Source organism: Arvicanthis niloticus, chromosome 4, assembly GCF_011762505.2.
Source record: "Arvicanthis niloticus isolate mArvNil1 chromosome 4, mArvNil1.pat.X, whole genome shotgun sequence".
NCBI lineage: Eukaryota > Metazoa > Chordata > Mammalia > Rodentia > Muridae > Arvicanthis > Arvicanthis niloticus.
The window spans coordinates 82,917,882-82,932,966 of record NC_047661.1 but is presented as its reverse complement, the minus strand read 5'-3'; the positions used below and the strand labels follow the sequence as shown (position 1 = coordinate 82,932,966).

At 38.1% G+C, this 15,085-nt stretch overlaps 1 protein-coding gene across 2 annotated transcripts in view; it reads right to left on the bottom strand.

Moving 5' to 3' along the window:
• The window catches only part of Rsbn1 (round spermatid basic protein 1), a 50,198-nt gene extending 35,736 nt beyond the window's left edge, over positions 1 to 14,462 (bottom strand). The window contains exons 1-2 of one of the 2 annotated variants that reach the window (XM_034500218.2): positions 13,435 to 14,462; positions 219 to 892 (exon numbers count right to left, since the gene is read on the bottom strand). In XM_034500218.2, the coding sequence (XP_034356109.1) occupies positions 219 to 892; positions 13,435 to 14,137 (1,377 nt within the window). In that variant the 5' untranslated portion in view covers positions 14,138 to 14,462. The remainder of the gene's footprint in view (positions 1 to 218; positions 893 to 13,434) is intronic. The other variant, XM_034500216.2, reaches the window with a different exon arrangement.
• Between the last annotated feature and the right edge of the window lie 623 nt (positions 14,463 to 15,085).

Sequence of the window (15,085 nt, the reverse complement as noted above, 5' to 3'; positions counted from 1 at the left end):
AAACTCATAATGATGTATAAAGCACTTATTCAAGCAAGTACAAGTCTCACACCAAAGATCTCACCAGTTAGGAATTACAATTTAAAGAAAAGACAGTTTGAAGTACTTTTATTATGAGGAATTTTTATAATGTGTGCAGGTGTGTTGTGCAACACCATGAAGTTAATACTGTTGAGATACTGTATTTACTATCCAACTGAACAATAATTTTACCTTACCTGAGTATGAAAATTTGAAATGGTGGTTGTTTCAATATCTTTCTTGCCCAAAATTTCCATTTTCACTGGAGTGTTGGGAAAATTAAAAGCAAAGTAGTCCAGGAAGTCTGGGAGATAAGCAGCCGCTCCGTGCACTATTGCTAAAGCATAGTAGGCAGCATTTTTCTCATTTTCACTGAATGTCAAAGCAAGAAACTCCTCAGAAAATCTCTCCATCTCCATTGGAGACAAAAATGAGAGTTCGTCCATGTATGCATGAAGGACAAGAGCACCACCGTTGGACTGGTGTTCTTCATGAATAAAGTTGCTAAATTTAGTACCTGTTTTTAAGAAATTTCTGCGAATAGAATGTTCTTGGTGCGTTGTAAAAGGTGTCTGTACTCCCTGGGGCACCCGATATTCTTGCATGCCCAAATTTAATCTGCACAGCTGTTCATCCTTCAAATATCTGAAGGACTCCTTATTAACTCCTGAAGTGCTATTCAGCTGTCCTTGGGTGAGAGTGTCTTTGCTGATGCGTGTCAGGCCAGCACAGACGGTTTGTACTTCCTTATTGTACATTTTAAGGCGTCTTCCTCTCATGTCTTCTCGGTGTTTCTTTTTCTTTTTCTTCTTTATTTTCTTCAAGACAAAATCATCAGCTCTCTGGGTTTTACCATTTTCATCTGCTGTTTCTGGCCACAATAATTAAAAATAAGTTAGTTGCTAGGACCAGTGTCAATATACATGTGTCTTAAGGTATTTGATCTAAAATTATTTTTCTCTCCTTAATTTCTGAGAATGTCATTACATCTTTTATCATCAGAAATAAAAAATGAGACAAAAAGCTTAAAATATAGTAATATTTTGGGGCAAAGATTATACTAAAAAACAAAATCCTGGTAATGAGTTATTGGTGGAACTATAATTAAATGGTATGTAACACTTAATATGTGCAAGGCCATGGACAACACACACACCCCAGCAACACACATACACACACACAAACACAGAGGATACATTTCATATGACTTTGTAATAAAGATAAAACATGGAAATAGTGTGTGCTAAACCATATGAAGTATTCGTTTGGTTACTTACATAAGATCTAAATTCACATTTTCCTGTCAGTCTATTAATTACTATAGTACACACAGTAGAGCCAAAGACAAATTAAGCCATAAAACAATATTCTACCTATCAAATGGGCTTTAAAAACAATGTTGTCTTGCAGCAGCAGCAGGGTGGAGGAAGAGGCAACTGGACTACAGGACACAGAGACTACTGACACAGGTGGCCACTCCCACTCTCACTGCTGCTAGATTTCCTTTTATCTCCCATTCTCCACAAGTGTTCTCATTTTTCCAATCTTTTTCTCCTTTTCTGTCTTGCTACATTTTTGTCACCTCTTTTTCCTGCTGTATCTCTTAAAAGCGGTCATTACTTTTCTTCAGGAAAGATCGAACCTTTACAATACTATCCTTTAGGGCCTGGCATGTAGCACACAACTGTACTTCAAGTGTCTGGGAGACTGACAAGATGAAGAATTGGAAGTTGTCTGGCCTCTAAGGCAAGACTGCCTTAAAAAAGGAACTGACATAGGAGCCCTTTTCTTCTTCTCATAGGAAAAAGTAAAAGAAAGGCAACACAAACAGGAAGACATTTAAAAAAAAAAAAAAAAAAAACACACACACACACAGAGGCAAATGGTGACAAATTATTTAACAAGGTTTACTCTGCACTAGGCTCTGCACAGAGCATCTCCACACAGCACTTCATCTTACATTCTATCTGAGGAAGTCATTCTCTACACTGTTTTATGGAGGAGCAAAGCAAAATATAGAGTGCTTACTGAAGCACTTACCAAAGATTACAGATAGATGATAATTAGAAAATCTTTAGACCCCAAAATCTTAATCCTTATTTAAAAAAAAAAAAAACTAATAAAATTTCCACAAATGACAATTTAGTGATATGTACAACAAGTCTTGAATATATGTATAAACTCCAGATCCAGAAAATCTACTTGATTGACATAAAAATAATCTTTTGAAATGTTATACTGTTACTCTTCTAGAAACCCTGCACTGACAGTTTCCCCATCTAACAGAGTATGCAGTGAAAGCAACCTAATGCTGCACTTCCCACCAGAGCACTTCCCAGTCCAGAGTCTACATCCTTAATTCTCCATCTTCTAAACTATAAGTAATCCAAGGTCAAGAGTATATACTATCTTTGATTCCAGAGCACTTAACATAGGGTTTATTCTGATGTCTTTTTTTTATTTAACACTCATTTACTTAAATTTATTACAAACATACATACCATGTACTAGGTAGACCCTGGACGTTAGCTACAGTGTTGATTATAGCACAGACACAACCTTCTTTACTCTCCTGTATCATATAATCTAGCTGGAGAAGATCAAGCAGCTACAGTTCTACCAGGCAGTAGATGGTGAACAAAGGCCGTTCTGAATATTAGGAAATCTCCTTTGAGAGGTGAAATTTAGAATGAGTTCTAAATAATAAGAGATCTGGGTATTTGAAGAGCTAGGAGTGAATCTCTAAAGAGAAGCAAAAGATCTAAAATTGGGGAAAATCAGCTTTATCTATGTATGTGCTGTATACATAAAATACAGAAAAATATCTGGAGGCATGTATGCTAAGGTATTACTGGTAGTTATCAATGGTAGCAGGATTATAAATGTCTATCTCTTCTGCCTATCTATATTTTCAAACTTTCTATAATAAACAAATTAAAGTTATAATTTCAAAACTGACTCAAGTTTTAAATAGCATGAATTGACAACTCCAGTATAGAAAGACATCTTTTATTTAGTAGTGAGGAAATAAATCTGTCCCCACCCCCCAAAAAAATCTTTGCAATTAAATAACAATTATAGTCCTAACCTTCAAACTTAGCCTAGCATTTACTATATAAAATTTATCTACCAAGCAATAGTATTTCCAATATAAGTAATTCAGTTAACATAGATATCCAGTTATAAAGAACTTATGTGGCATAATACATAAATACTAATTAGTATAAAGACTATATAAAGCCATTCCAAATGACAATTAAAAAGTCTAAATATTTAAAAATGCATGTCTTTAAAGCATGTAAGTAACATATAATGTATTTAATAAAACTTGCTTTAAAACAACAACAAACCAGGCATGGAGGTCCATGTGATCTCTGCACATAAGAGGCATATAGAACTATATGATAATTAGTTAAAACACTCAAGTCAAATAAAACTAATCTAATTACTTTTCCTAATAGCAAATCAGTAATTTAGTCAATTTTTCTAAGGAACAAATGTCATTAAGTATAAAGGTTAAACCAACTCAAAAATATACATCTAATTAACCCCTCCCACTAAATCCTTTAGTAATTTCAAGGGTGGGGAAAATAGCTCTGAAAATACCAGGTTTTAAGTTTCAGAAGTCTGCAAAAGAGGTATGCAAAATAATAATAATAATAATAATAATAATAATAATAATAATAATAATAATTATAACCTAGACCTGCCACTGAAGTTAGCACTGAGAAGGAAGTGCCTTGATTGTTATTTTTTTATATTACTATTTGCCTAGTGGTATTTCTACATGGCCAAGTCTCTGTTGGTTTTAGCCCAAAACACTTATAGGAAAAAAAAAAAAAGTATAGCAGCCTCAGGGAAAAAAAAAAAAAAAGAAGAGGAAGAAGAGAAGAGGAAGAAGAGAAGAGGAAGAGGAGAAGGAGGAGGGAAGAAAATAAAATGGACCTTAAATTAATTGTAATCTCACAAATTTCACTCTGTCTACTAGCTAATCCTGTTTTTCAAATGTAAACTTTTTCTCAGGCTGGGATACAGAAAGCTTGCCTTTTTGTGTTTATAAATTTGAGACTATTCATCACCCACTTGCTAATGAGTTTATATGAACAAACAAACTTTGTTCTTAAATTGCAGTGGTGGCAGCTAGCTGATGGCCTAAGCATCCATCCGCTGTTGGTTATTACACAAAATTGGCCACTGTTGCTGGATGAAAAAAATGCCAATTGCCTTGTTTTGAGTTTAAAAAAATTTTTTAAAGTTAATTAATGTCTACAAAAGAAAGAAGGTGGACAATGAATGCCTAAAGGCTTCATGATCTTTCCATTCTTGATACAATGGTACTCTTCCCACAGAAAAATGCATTTAGTAAGTCTCTTTCTGAGTTTTTTCTCCATAATGTAAAAGTTAAAACTTACTGTCATCAGTTTCATTGTTGTTTTTGTATTATTTATTGTTATTGTGCATATGTGCATGGGTGCCTCTGTGGAGGTCAGAGGACAACTCTGTGGAAGCTGTCTGTCTCCTTCCACCTTTCTGTGTGTTCTAGGGATCCAACTCAAGTCACCAAGCTAGGCCTCCATATCCTTTCCCCACTGAGAGATCTGCTGGCCTATCATTGTTGGTTTCTTCCCCTGTCTTCTTGTATTGTTTTAGCTTTGCAGTGACAACAAATAAACCTACCCTATCTGGTAAATGCTAGGCAGGTGTTCCAGCCCTCACATCATCAGCTCTTAAACACAAAGAACCAAGCTACACTCACCTATATTAAGGAAAGCTTTTACATATAAATGGAAAGCTGACATACAGAAAGCCTGTGGTACTACAGAGAAAGACAAGGACATTGACCTTAGAAACAAATTGCTGGCTCTCTTTAAAGGTCATTACAACTACACTTAGAATAAATGAAAAAGTCCTCAAATTAGCCAGCATCATCTATCATCAAATAGCCTAGTTTACTTAATATCACACTAGTCTAGTTTTCACTAGTGCAAAAATTAGCATAAGGGGTAGGATGTACCCTCATTGGTAAAGTGCTTGTCTAGCATTCACAAATTCTGGGTTCAGTTCACGGTACTGTCATGTGCACATGCACATGTGTGCAAACACACAAATACGCATGTGTACACTTGAACTATATCTTAGGAAATATGATACCTTCAATTCCTAAATATCATGGTAGATAAGCAAAAGCAAACAATAGTTCATATCATACTAATTAAAAAAAAAAAAAGAACTAAAGCTTTCTAAAACTTAGGTTTTTTTTTTTTTCTTTTTTGCTTTGGAGATAGGACTGATTTTTAAACTCAAGATCCTCTTACCTCAGTCTCCCAGAAGTACTGGAGGAATAAATTACTTTTGCTTCTCTTGTGGTTAGCTAATAGTTTTATATAAAAACTTGATATAAATGGAAAATCAAAAAGGTGCTCCTTTTGAAGCCAAGTTTTTGGGAGTCACTGTTTTTAACATACACACATAACTCTTTATGTGTGTGTGTGTGTGTGTGTGTGTATATACATATACATATACATATACATATACATATACATATACATATATATATATATGAGAGAGAGAGTTAGGTGAAAACCTGAGTTAGGTGGAAACCCTGTTCTACCAGTTCCTAAAACTACACTTTTTTTCCCAGTTATATGAGTTTTCTTTCTTAAAAAGGTTCTCTCTACTTACCCCGAACTAGCCTTGAACCTATCAGATGGCTCAGGCTGGTCTTGAATTTATGATCCTCTTGCCTGTGCCTGCTGGATGCTACCATTACAGTTACACGAACACATTCAACCTGAAACACGTCTTGTTTTGTTTTGCTTTGCTCTGTTTGCTATACAAATTTCCCATGCATCCCAGAAACAGTCCCCACGCCAAAGTCACAACGCACAGTCACTTCCACTGAACACACTGGCATGTCTTCCTCACTCAGCAATCACAGTCTAAATTATGGTTCATTCTTGGTACTGTACATTCTTGTTTGAACAAATATAAGTGACATGGCCTCACCATTACAATATTATACAGGGCAGTTTAGTGGCCCTAAAACTCCTGTGATCTGACTATTCTGAAGTGCTCCCCATCCTAATTACTAGCAACCACTGATGTTTTTTATTGTCTCCATGGGTTTGTCTTTTCCAGTGTTACATAACTGAAATCCCACAGTATATAGCCCTCTTAGACTGGGTTCTTTTTTTATTGCAGTATTAATGCACTTAAAGTTACTCCATTACTTTTCAAAACTCAGTAGTTTGTTTTTAGAGCTGTATAATATTCCATTGTGGATGTACCAGTTTGTCTATTTATCTACTGAAGAACAACTGAGTTATTTCCAATTTTTGGCAATTATGAATAAAGCTGCTACAAATTTCTATGTGGATATGTTTCCAAATCCTTTGGGTAAATAACAAATAGAATGTAAACTGCCATATCATAGAGTATGTTCAGCTTTTTAAACACTGCCAAATTGTCTTCTGAAGAAGCTTTACCATTTTGCACTGCCAAATAAGTAAAGTAGCCTAGTCTTTTGCAAACTAGTATTTCTGTACCTCAGTGTTTTTGAGTGATAAAATGGGGGAGGGGAGACGAGAGTATTTCCATGTAAAAATGTACAAAATAAATTTTAAAATGCATGTAAAGTGTTTGGCATAATCCTAGAATGTAACAAATAGTAAATGCTAATTACTATTTTCACTCCCAAATGGTGGAAATCTAAATGCAGACTGTGCTATTTAAGAGCAGGCAATAGCTCTGTTGGTGAAGTATTTGTTTGTAAAGTATGAAGACCTGAGTTAGTTCAGTCCCCAACCTAAAAAAAAAAAAAAAAAAAAAAAGCCAACCATAGTGACAAATACTTGGAATCCCAACAACGGGGAGGATCCCTGGAGCTAAATAGATGAGCCCCAAGTTCCAGTTAAGAGACTGTCTCAAAAACAAAGCAGAAGGTTCATGATGAATGAATGACTCCTGAAACAGACCTCTGGCCTCCACAAGCACACCAACAAGAACATGAACACACGTACACACAGTGCAAGCTGAAGCTGGGCATTTGTTCCCCCTTAATCCAGAACTCCAGAAGGAATATAAGAGAATATGTGTGGTCAAAGCTAGCCGGAGGTATAGCACAACACCCTGCTACCAAAACAAAAACAAACAAAACCAAAAGTGCCCCACCCCCAAGGCTTCACAGTTTAGACTGAAATGACTCTCACTGCTGCTGCTCATTAGTCTCTGGACAAACTCAGAAATTTCCTTAAGCCTTTCTTTTCTTACCTTAAAATATTATTAACACAAGTGTTTATTGTAAGAGTTACTGCTAGGATTAAACAAGGGAATAAATCTTTCATCACAGGTCTGACACACAAGTCTTTATCTTATTGTAATTATAATTAATAAAAGGATTAGATAATATGCTTTGAAATACTTGTCAACAACTCTGGAATATCAGATTAAAACTAGAAATTACTGACCCAGAGTATGATATAGTATATCACAGTAAAATATAAAGGGGAGAAAACTGACTCACTAGATATCTATTAGGATTTACTCATCTCATTTGAATCCAACAGTTCAGTTCAGTAGACATAGAAATTCTTTTCACATTAGGTCACAAAGCTAGCAGCTAACAGTCAAAATTCAGACTCATCTCACTCCAACATTCAGATTCTTCCACTACAGAACAACACATACTATTCCTGTCTCTTCTATAAGCCTCTCTCTCTCCCTAAACACTCTGGCAAATTATTAACTAAGATTATCCAGTTACAATTAATGGATTTCAGATGCTAGCCTATATGAGTTTCCAGTAAAGAAAAGTATTATTGTATTCACAAACACAGTGCCCTTTACAAACTGGTGATCACAAAGACAGCATTATGTTATATGAAAGTTTTTATGCCTTACGGACAAGAATTTTTTTTCTTTTCTGTGGATATGAGAAAACAGTTTCTGAAGTTTCTAATAAATGAAATTAATTCTCAATACAATCACAATAATTTTCCATTCCTACCACAAAAATCAATCAAGTGTTTCTATCAATACCTATTTTCTGAGATAAGGTCCTACTACAGCTAGCAATCCTCAGCCTCCCAAATGCTGTGATCTCACAAATGTGCCATCACATCTAGTATCTTCCACATGATAGCAGGTAGAAATGGGTCAAAAGTGAAAATTAGAAAACTTGACTATGAAGACTCACATAAGAGCAATCCTCTAAGTTGACTGACAATGGAGTTAAGAGCTAGGCAAGCATCTTCTGATTCTTTCCTTAATATATTAAGATCATAGTTACCAACCAAGAACAATTAAAAAGAAACTATTACTTTTGATGAACTATCTTTGATCTATGCTTTATGAACAATAACGAAGGAGAGAAAAAAATTAAGATCAAAGGATACAAGTACCAAGCATACTGTTTATAAGACATAGCAAACATTTTAATATTTCTTTATAAACATCAATCTCAATGTGCATGGTAGAAAGAGCAAACTGGACCCTGAGATGTCCAATTTTTCTTAAGAGTCTGATATTCAGTTCTTCCATTAGAAAATTCAAGCTTGTTACCTCAACTCTGAAAATTATTTTACTTCAAATTTTGGAGCAAGTACTTACATACCAAACTTTTCTTTTAATTATTTATGAGCAATGCCAGATGTCTGGAGTGGTAATATCTGAAACTATCCTATATTTGAATTTGGATTGAGTACTGTGGGGGTGATGTGCAGGAACGTCTCTTAGTCACGGTCCAGGTCTCAAGTCAGAGGTTGCCAAGTTTCTCTGTAAAGAACACAGCAGGCTTTGTAGAGCATATGGTCTCTGCCTCAACTACTCCTAAGCTGCTACTATAATGCAAAAACTATATAGACTATATAAATGAACAGTTGTAGTCCAATAAAACTTTTATCTATGGACACAGAATTTACATACCACATGGTTTTCATGTGTTATTAGGGTTTTTCCACGATCTAAAACATGAAAACCAATCTTACCAACTTTTAAAATAAGAGGCAGGAGAAGTGATTTTTGTTTTAAGACAAAGTCTCAAGATGCCAAGCCAGCTTCAAGTGAGCATATGACCCTAACCCTGACTCTCCTTACCTCCACCTCCCAAGTGCTGAGATTACAGCCAGTGCTTCCACAGCCAGTTTGGGGCTGTGTTGGGGACTGAACGTGCATTGCTAGGCAGGCTCTCTAGACACAGCTGGCTGAGAACTTGCTATGTAACCCATGCTGCCTTGAAAGCTCCAGTCTTCCTGCCTCCTCCCAGTTGTGCTTGGTCAGCTCTATCAACTTGAAAAGCCTGGGAAAAGGAACCTCAATTGAGAAAATGCCTCCATCAGATTCAAAGTCTGTGGGTTATCTTTTTGATTAACGATGATGTGAGAGGGCCCAGGCAATGCCAAATCTGTGCAGGTGATCCTGCATGGTTTAAGAAAACAAATAGAATGCTAGCTAGCTAGCAGAGCTCCTTCGTGATCTTCCCTTCAGTTCCTGCCTTCAGGTTCCTGACTTCCTGTCATGACAGACACACCTGGGAAATCAACTCTTTCCTTCCTATTTTGTTTTTGATCATGGTGTTTATCATAATAATAGAAAGCAACCCAGGACATCAGAAGTAATTTTATACAGGTGCAAGGGCAAGTCAATGGAAGGACAATAAGCTTTCAATTAAAGGTGCTATAGTGACTATTTACCTAAAGAACACATCCCTTTCAAAAAAACCAACCACAACATAATCTCACACCTGTATAAAATTAGCTCAAAAGGACCACAGATTTAAACAAATAAAAACAATTGAAATAAATATAAATATAAATATAAAGCAAAAAAATTGAAGTTATAAGGGGAGAATGACACCCAAAAATGATTCATTAAAGAAAAGAGTCAATAAAGCATTGCTGGTTTTGTTGTGTGAAACATCTTGTTAAACTGAGGGAAAAGCAAGCAATAGACATGAAAGTATTTGCAAACCAAACAATGAATAAAGGAACTGTACCTGTAATAGACAAATAATCCTCAAAAAAAATTCTTAAAATATTTTTTAAAACAACATTACTAGAAAATTGGCACCAAAAACACAAAAACAAACAAACAAACAAACAAAAAACACCAAGGAACAAATTTTATCAATGAGGCTCTAAAAGTGACCAAAAAAGTTGGTTAATATTACTAGCCATGAGACCATAAGATAATAACCTCACAGCTACTGAAACTGCTAAAATAAAAATAGTTACAACACCAGATACTGACAAGAATGTAAAATAATAAAGAATAAAAGAATTAAGTCACTAATGGGAATGCAAAGAGTACACTTAAGAAAACAGTATAACAACATGGTAAAATAAACAAATAACCAAGCCATAAACATATACTCACCACATGATCTAATAAAAACATTTCCCAAAGAAATGAAGATTTGCTTCCAAACAAAACTCTGAACAGGAAGCTTTATTTCTAATAGCCCCAAACTAGACACCAAAATTCCTTAAATCCAAGAATCACTGTATACCCTTGCTGAGAATACTATCCAGTAATGGAAAAGTGAGAGTCACCCACATATATACCACATGGATGATCTCAGAGACACCACGCTGAGATTAATAAGCTAGCTTCAAAAGACCTCGAATATATAGTAGTCTCAAATGACAAAATTAAAAAGATAGAGACAGACTAGTGGTTGTCATCGGTTAAAAACAGAAGTGAGGGTAGGGAGACAGTGCCTAAGGCTATGAAGGGAAAGTCATGAAAGATGTTTCTGCAGAGCTTTGTTTACAATTTGTTTAAACAAATTTACATATGATAAAATGGCACATAAACACACACACACACACACACACAGACACACACATGCACGTTTCCTGGTGTTGGTATTATACAATAGTTATATAAGATATAACCACTGAAGTAAACTGGAAAAGGGCGTCTCTGTGGTATTTTCTGTGAATGTATAATTATTTCAAAGTATATCAGAAGTTCCTAAAAATCTTAGAATAAGCAAAAGGACAAGATTCCTTTGTAAACAACAATCTACTTAATTCAGGACCAAGCACAGTATTAAATAATACATAAATAAATAAATAAAGCAAGCAAGCAAGCTCGTTTTAACTGCCTACCATGAGCCAAGCACTATTTTAAATAATTTCCATACAGTGCCCCCACCATCCCTATAACAACCATATGAATGAAATAGCACAACCTCATTGTACAAACAGGAAAACTGGGGTTAAAAAGAGACTAATTTTTGATCCTGATCATAAAGAAAGTACTAGGACCAAAATTTACTTCCAGAGCCATGCCTCCTGAACCTGAAGATAATAAAAATAAACATACTGTGAGATTTTTTTTTTAGAAGTATTGGCCCAACTATGCAAAAAGCTTAAACTAAAAAATATTAACACTGTTTACTTTATGCAGAAGTGTGGTTCAAATATCCAGACCACTACAGTACAAGTTTGCCTAAAATTGGGCCTTCCTGACTGGAGGGCCCAATTTCCCCCAGAATATATATGTTTGATAATCCAATTATCTCTAAACCAGAAGAGAACAGTGTTCAAATGGCCTGGTTTTAACCCATTTCTCTTCTTCATGTACTGGTAAAAAGCTGTACAGTCCAATGTAGTAGCCATGAGCTGTATGTAACATGTTATAAATTACAATAAAATTTCAGTTTCTCAGTCACTCAGCCACATTACAAATCTGTTTAAGTGCCACATATGGCTACCATATTCGACAACACAGATACAGAACATTTACATCATCTGAGAAAATTCTATTCATCAGCATTAGAGAATTGGTTTTGTTTGATTTTAAAAGAACACGGGGCCTGTACAGTCTTCCGAGGCGCACACTGTGAATTACTACACGTGTCAGCACCACCCTCCCCCATAAAGGGGAACTGAGAGATCTCTGATCATTTCTAGTCCGCTTACTGACTGCCGATAGAATGAGAATTGTCAAGGCATAGGGAAAAGGCAAGCAAAGGAGTAGAAAAAGGAAGCAAGGGAAAGCAAAGCCAGGCAGACCGGTGTTAAAGCTTGAACTAGCATTTAGGAGCCTGGGTTCTATGCCATGAGCACTAGTATTCTCTCCTACAGCACGCATTTGAAGGAGGTGATTATTCAAATTTCCCTGTAGCTGTGTATGGACACACACCAGGGAGTGTGGGGAATAAGTGTAAAAATATAAGCTACTCCAATATGCAATTATTTTGGAAACTGGCACACCAGTTTGCCAGTTATACTCCTAAAGATGGTATCTGGATACCACCAAAGAAAAATATAGATGCAGTTTCATTCAGTGGAAAAATGAAGACCTATTATTTGCACCTAAACAAACACACACACACACACACACACTGATTAGCACTATCACTAAATATATGGGAAGAATCCAAGCTACTCAAAATTTTAGATTCAAAGACTAGTTCATGAACATGTTAATAACTGGAAATGACTCAGTATTCAAACACATATTAGTGTGTTAGTGTATTACTGAGATTATATTACAAGTTATAAATATATACAAAGTATAAATACAGCATAACCAAAAGCATACTTCGTTTCTTCCATAAAGAATATAAATACATGCTACAAGTATCTGGCTATAGAAGACATCTAATTCCTCTCAAAAGGTCAACCTAATTCCTCTCAAAAGCACACTTAATTAGTCCTACCTTTTCTATGTGAAATACCTTTAAAGACTGCTGGAACTACAGAGATTCTCAAATAGTGCTCTGACATAATGAAATGGAACTGGAATCCGCATCTACAACCTATTGCACGCTTCCTTCCCTTCAGAGATATGGTTGGTCTATTTCCTAGGATTCAAAGGGTGATAAAACCTTCCTCGAACCAATCCTACCATACTAATAATTAAAAGGGCTAATATTAAAAAATATAACGATTTTTTTTACCACGTCTAAGCGAAAAAGAAACATCGTAAATGATGTTGTTAACCTCGCTGAAGCTAAGGCAACCAGTGAGTTGTGTAACCTCTTGGAGAATTCAAACTCAGAGCCCAGAGTCGAACCTGTAAATACGTTGGTGCCGGGAATGAGGAAAACTAAAGATTTCCAAGAAGGAAAACAAGAAGGGACTTTCAGTGACAAGCCTTTACTTCAGAAAGGCAGGTTTTACTACCCCACCTACTAATCCAATGCCAAGCACCGCGCGGCGCGGAAACCCTGCCGAATTTGAAAATAAATGTTGCAAAGGCTTCGGGGGACTACAAACAGGGATGGAAACTGACAGCTCGGCCTCAGAGGGAAGCCTCAAGTAGGTCAAACTGTGGCAACCGCCTGCAATCCGGAGTCCACTTCAGTGGGCTCAGGGGAGTAGAGAGGCGTCTTTCAGTCCTAAAGGGGCGGGATATGGGCACTGAGACCTACAGCCCGAGCCCCAGCGGTTCGCCTGCTCTCACCTCTCTTGGGGGCCTTGATCAAAGGCACCCCTCCGCTCCTCTCCCCGTTTTCCTGCTTGTCCTTGTGCTTGAGATCGCCCGGAACGCAGGCGCCGGGGTCACCATCGGAGCCGCGGTGGTGATGGTGCTTGTGTCGCTCCTTGTGGCCCTTATGCTTGGGCCCGGCCGCGCTCACCGTCAGGGGCGAGAAGGTGAAGAGGGCCGAGGTGCCTGGGGCCGGGAGCGGGGCAGCAACAGCGGGCCCGGCGGGTGCCAGCGACGGTGGCGGCGGAGGCGGCAGGAGCAGAGGTTCAACAGGGCCCGGGACGGTTGGGACGGCATTCGTTGGAGGCAGCGGCCCGGGATGTTGGCGGCTACGACGCCGCCGATGAGGGGGAGCGAGAGGGGGGTCCTGGCTCGGCCGCCCCCGCTTCTCCTGAGAACCCCCGCTGCTCGCCCGGCGCTGCCGCTTCACTCCCCGCGGCGAAACCCCAACATGGGGTTTCTCCTTCCCCTCTTTGTCCGGCTCCTCCTGCGCCGCCACCGCCCGTACTACGCGAACCGCTCCGACCTGCGCAGCCATTTCACCCACAAACACACATTTAAATGGCCCGACCGCCCCCCCGTCCGCGGTTCGCGCAAGCGCTGCCCGCGCATGGCCCGCTGGGCATTGGAGTCTCTCCCCCGCCCTCCACTGATCGGTCGTTCTTGTAGACCTGAACATGCCGGAAACGGCAGTTCCGGCACCTCTCCGCAGACCTCGCCAACCGAGCTTCTATTGTAAAGCACCCTGGTCGCGCAAGGCCTTGCGGGAGTTGTAGTTCCGCTGCCCTCCGCGTTCTCTGTTCCCCCACCCCCACTCCTCCTGCTTTCTGAGTGGAGGAGCGGAGGGGAGCGTGCGCCTAGGCACGCTTCGGGGTGCGACGCAACTGCCGCCCGCCGGCGAGTTGCCGCCAACCGCCTTAACGGCCCAAACAATGTTAATAGCTTTCAGAATCTGGCGGTATGTTCAGGCGCTCCACTTCCAGTGTTCCTCCTTCATCTTACCCAGAGGTGGTCTCCATAGTGACTTTTCAATTTCTCCCATAGCCTTTGTGAGGTAAAAGAATCTCCAGCCTTTACCCTTGACAATAGAAGAGAAAAAGAATTTGGGAATATGTAAAACGACTATTTCACTGTAGAGTAGTAAAGCTGCTATTCAGAAAAAAAAAGAAGAAACATTTTCAATAGCCTTGCTGTGATAACAGCTACAGGCTCAAAGCAAGGTGCAAATATTGCCTTCGGAAGTTCCCTGAGCACAGCTCCGCCTTGCCAGAGTCACTTTTCCATCCAATGCTAGTTAACAAAAAAGGTCTCGATAGAAATTTTTTAATTGTTTTTTTAAAGCCATAAATATAAATTTGCAAATGTGAAAAGCGCTGTCAACCTGACACTGTTCTCCAGGAGATGGGGTTTACTCAGAAATCCATTTTGAGTTTCATTACTTTAGCTTTTTACCTAGAATTGCATTTAAGTCCTTAAGAAAGATATTTGGAATAGCTGGCTACAATGCTGTACTAGGCATATAAAAGGCACTGTGGTTTAACACCACTAGTTCCCAGAGAAGTAACAGGCTGAGTGAACTTCTGCAATAAAAGTTATCGTTTTAAAATAGAGAAGGTTTTGAACACCT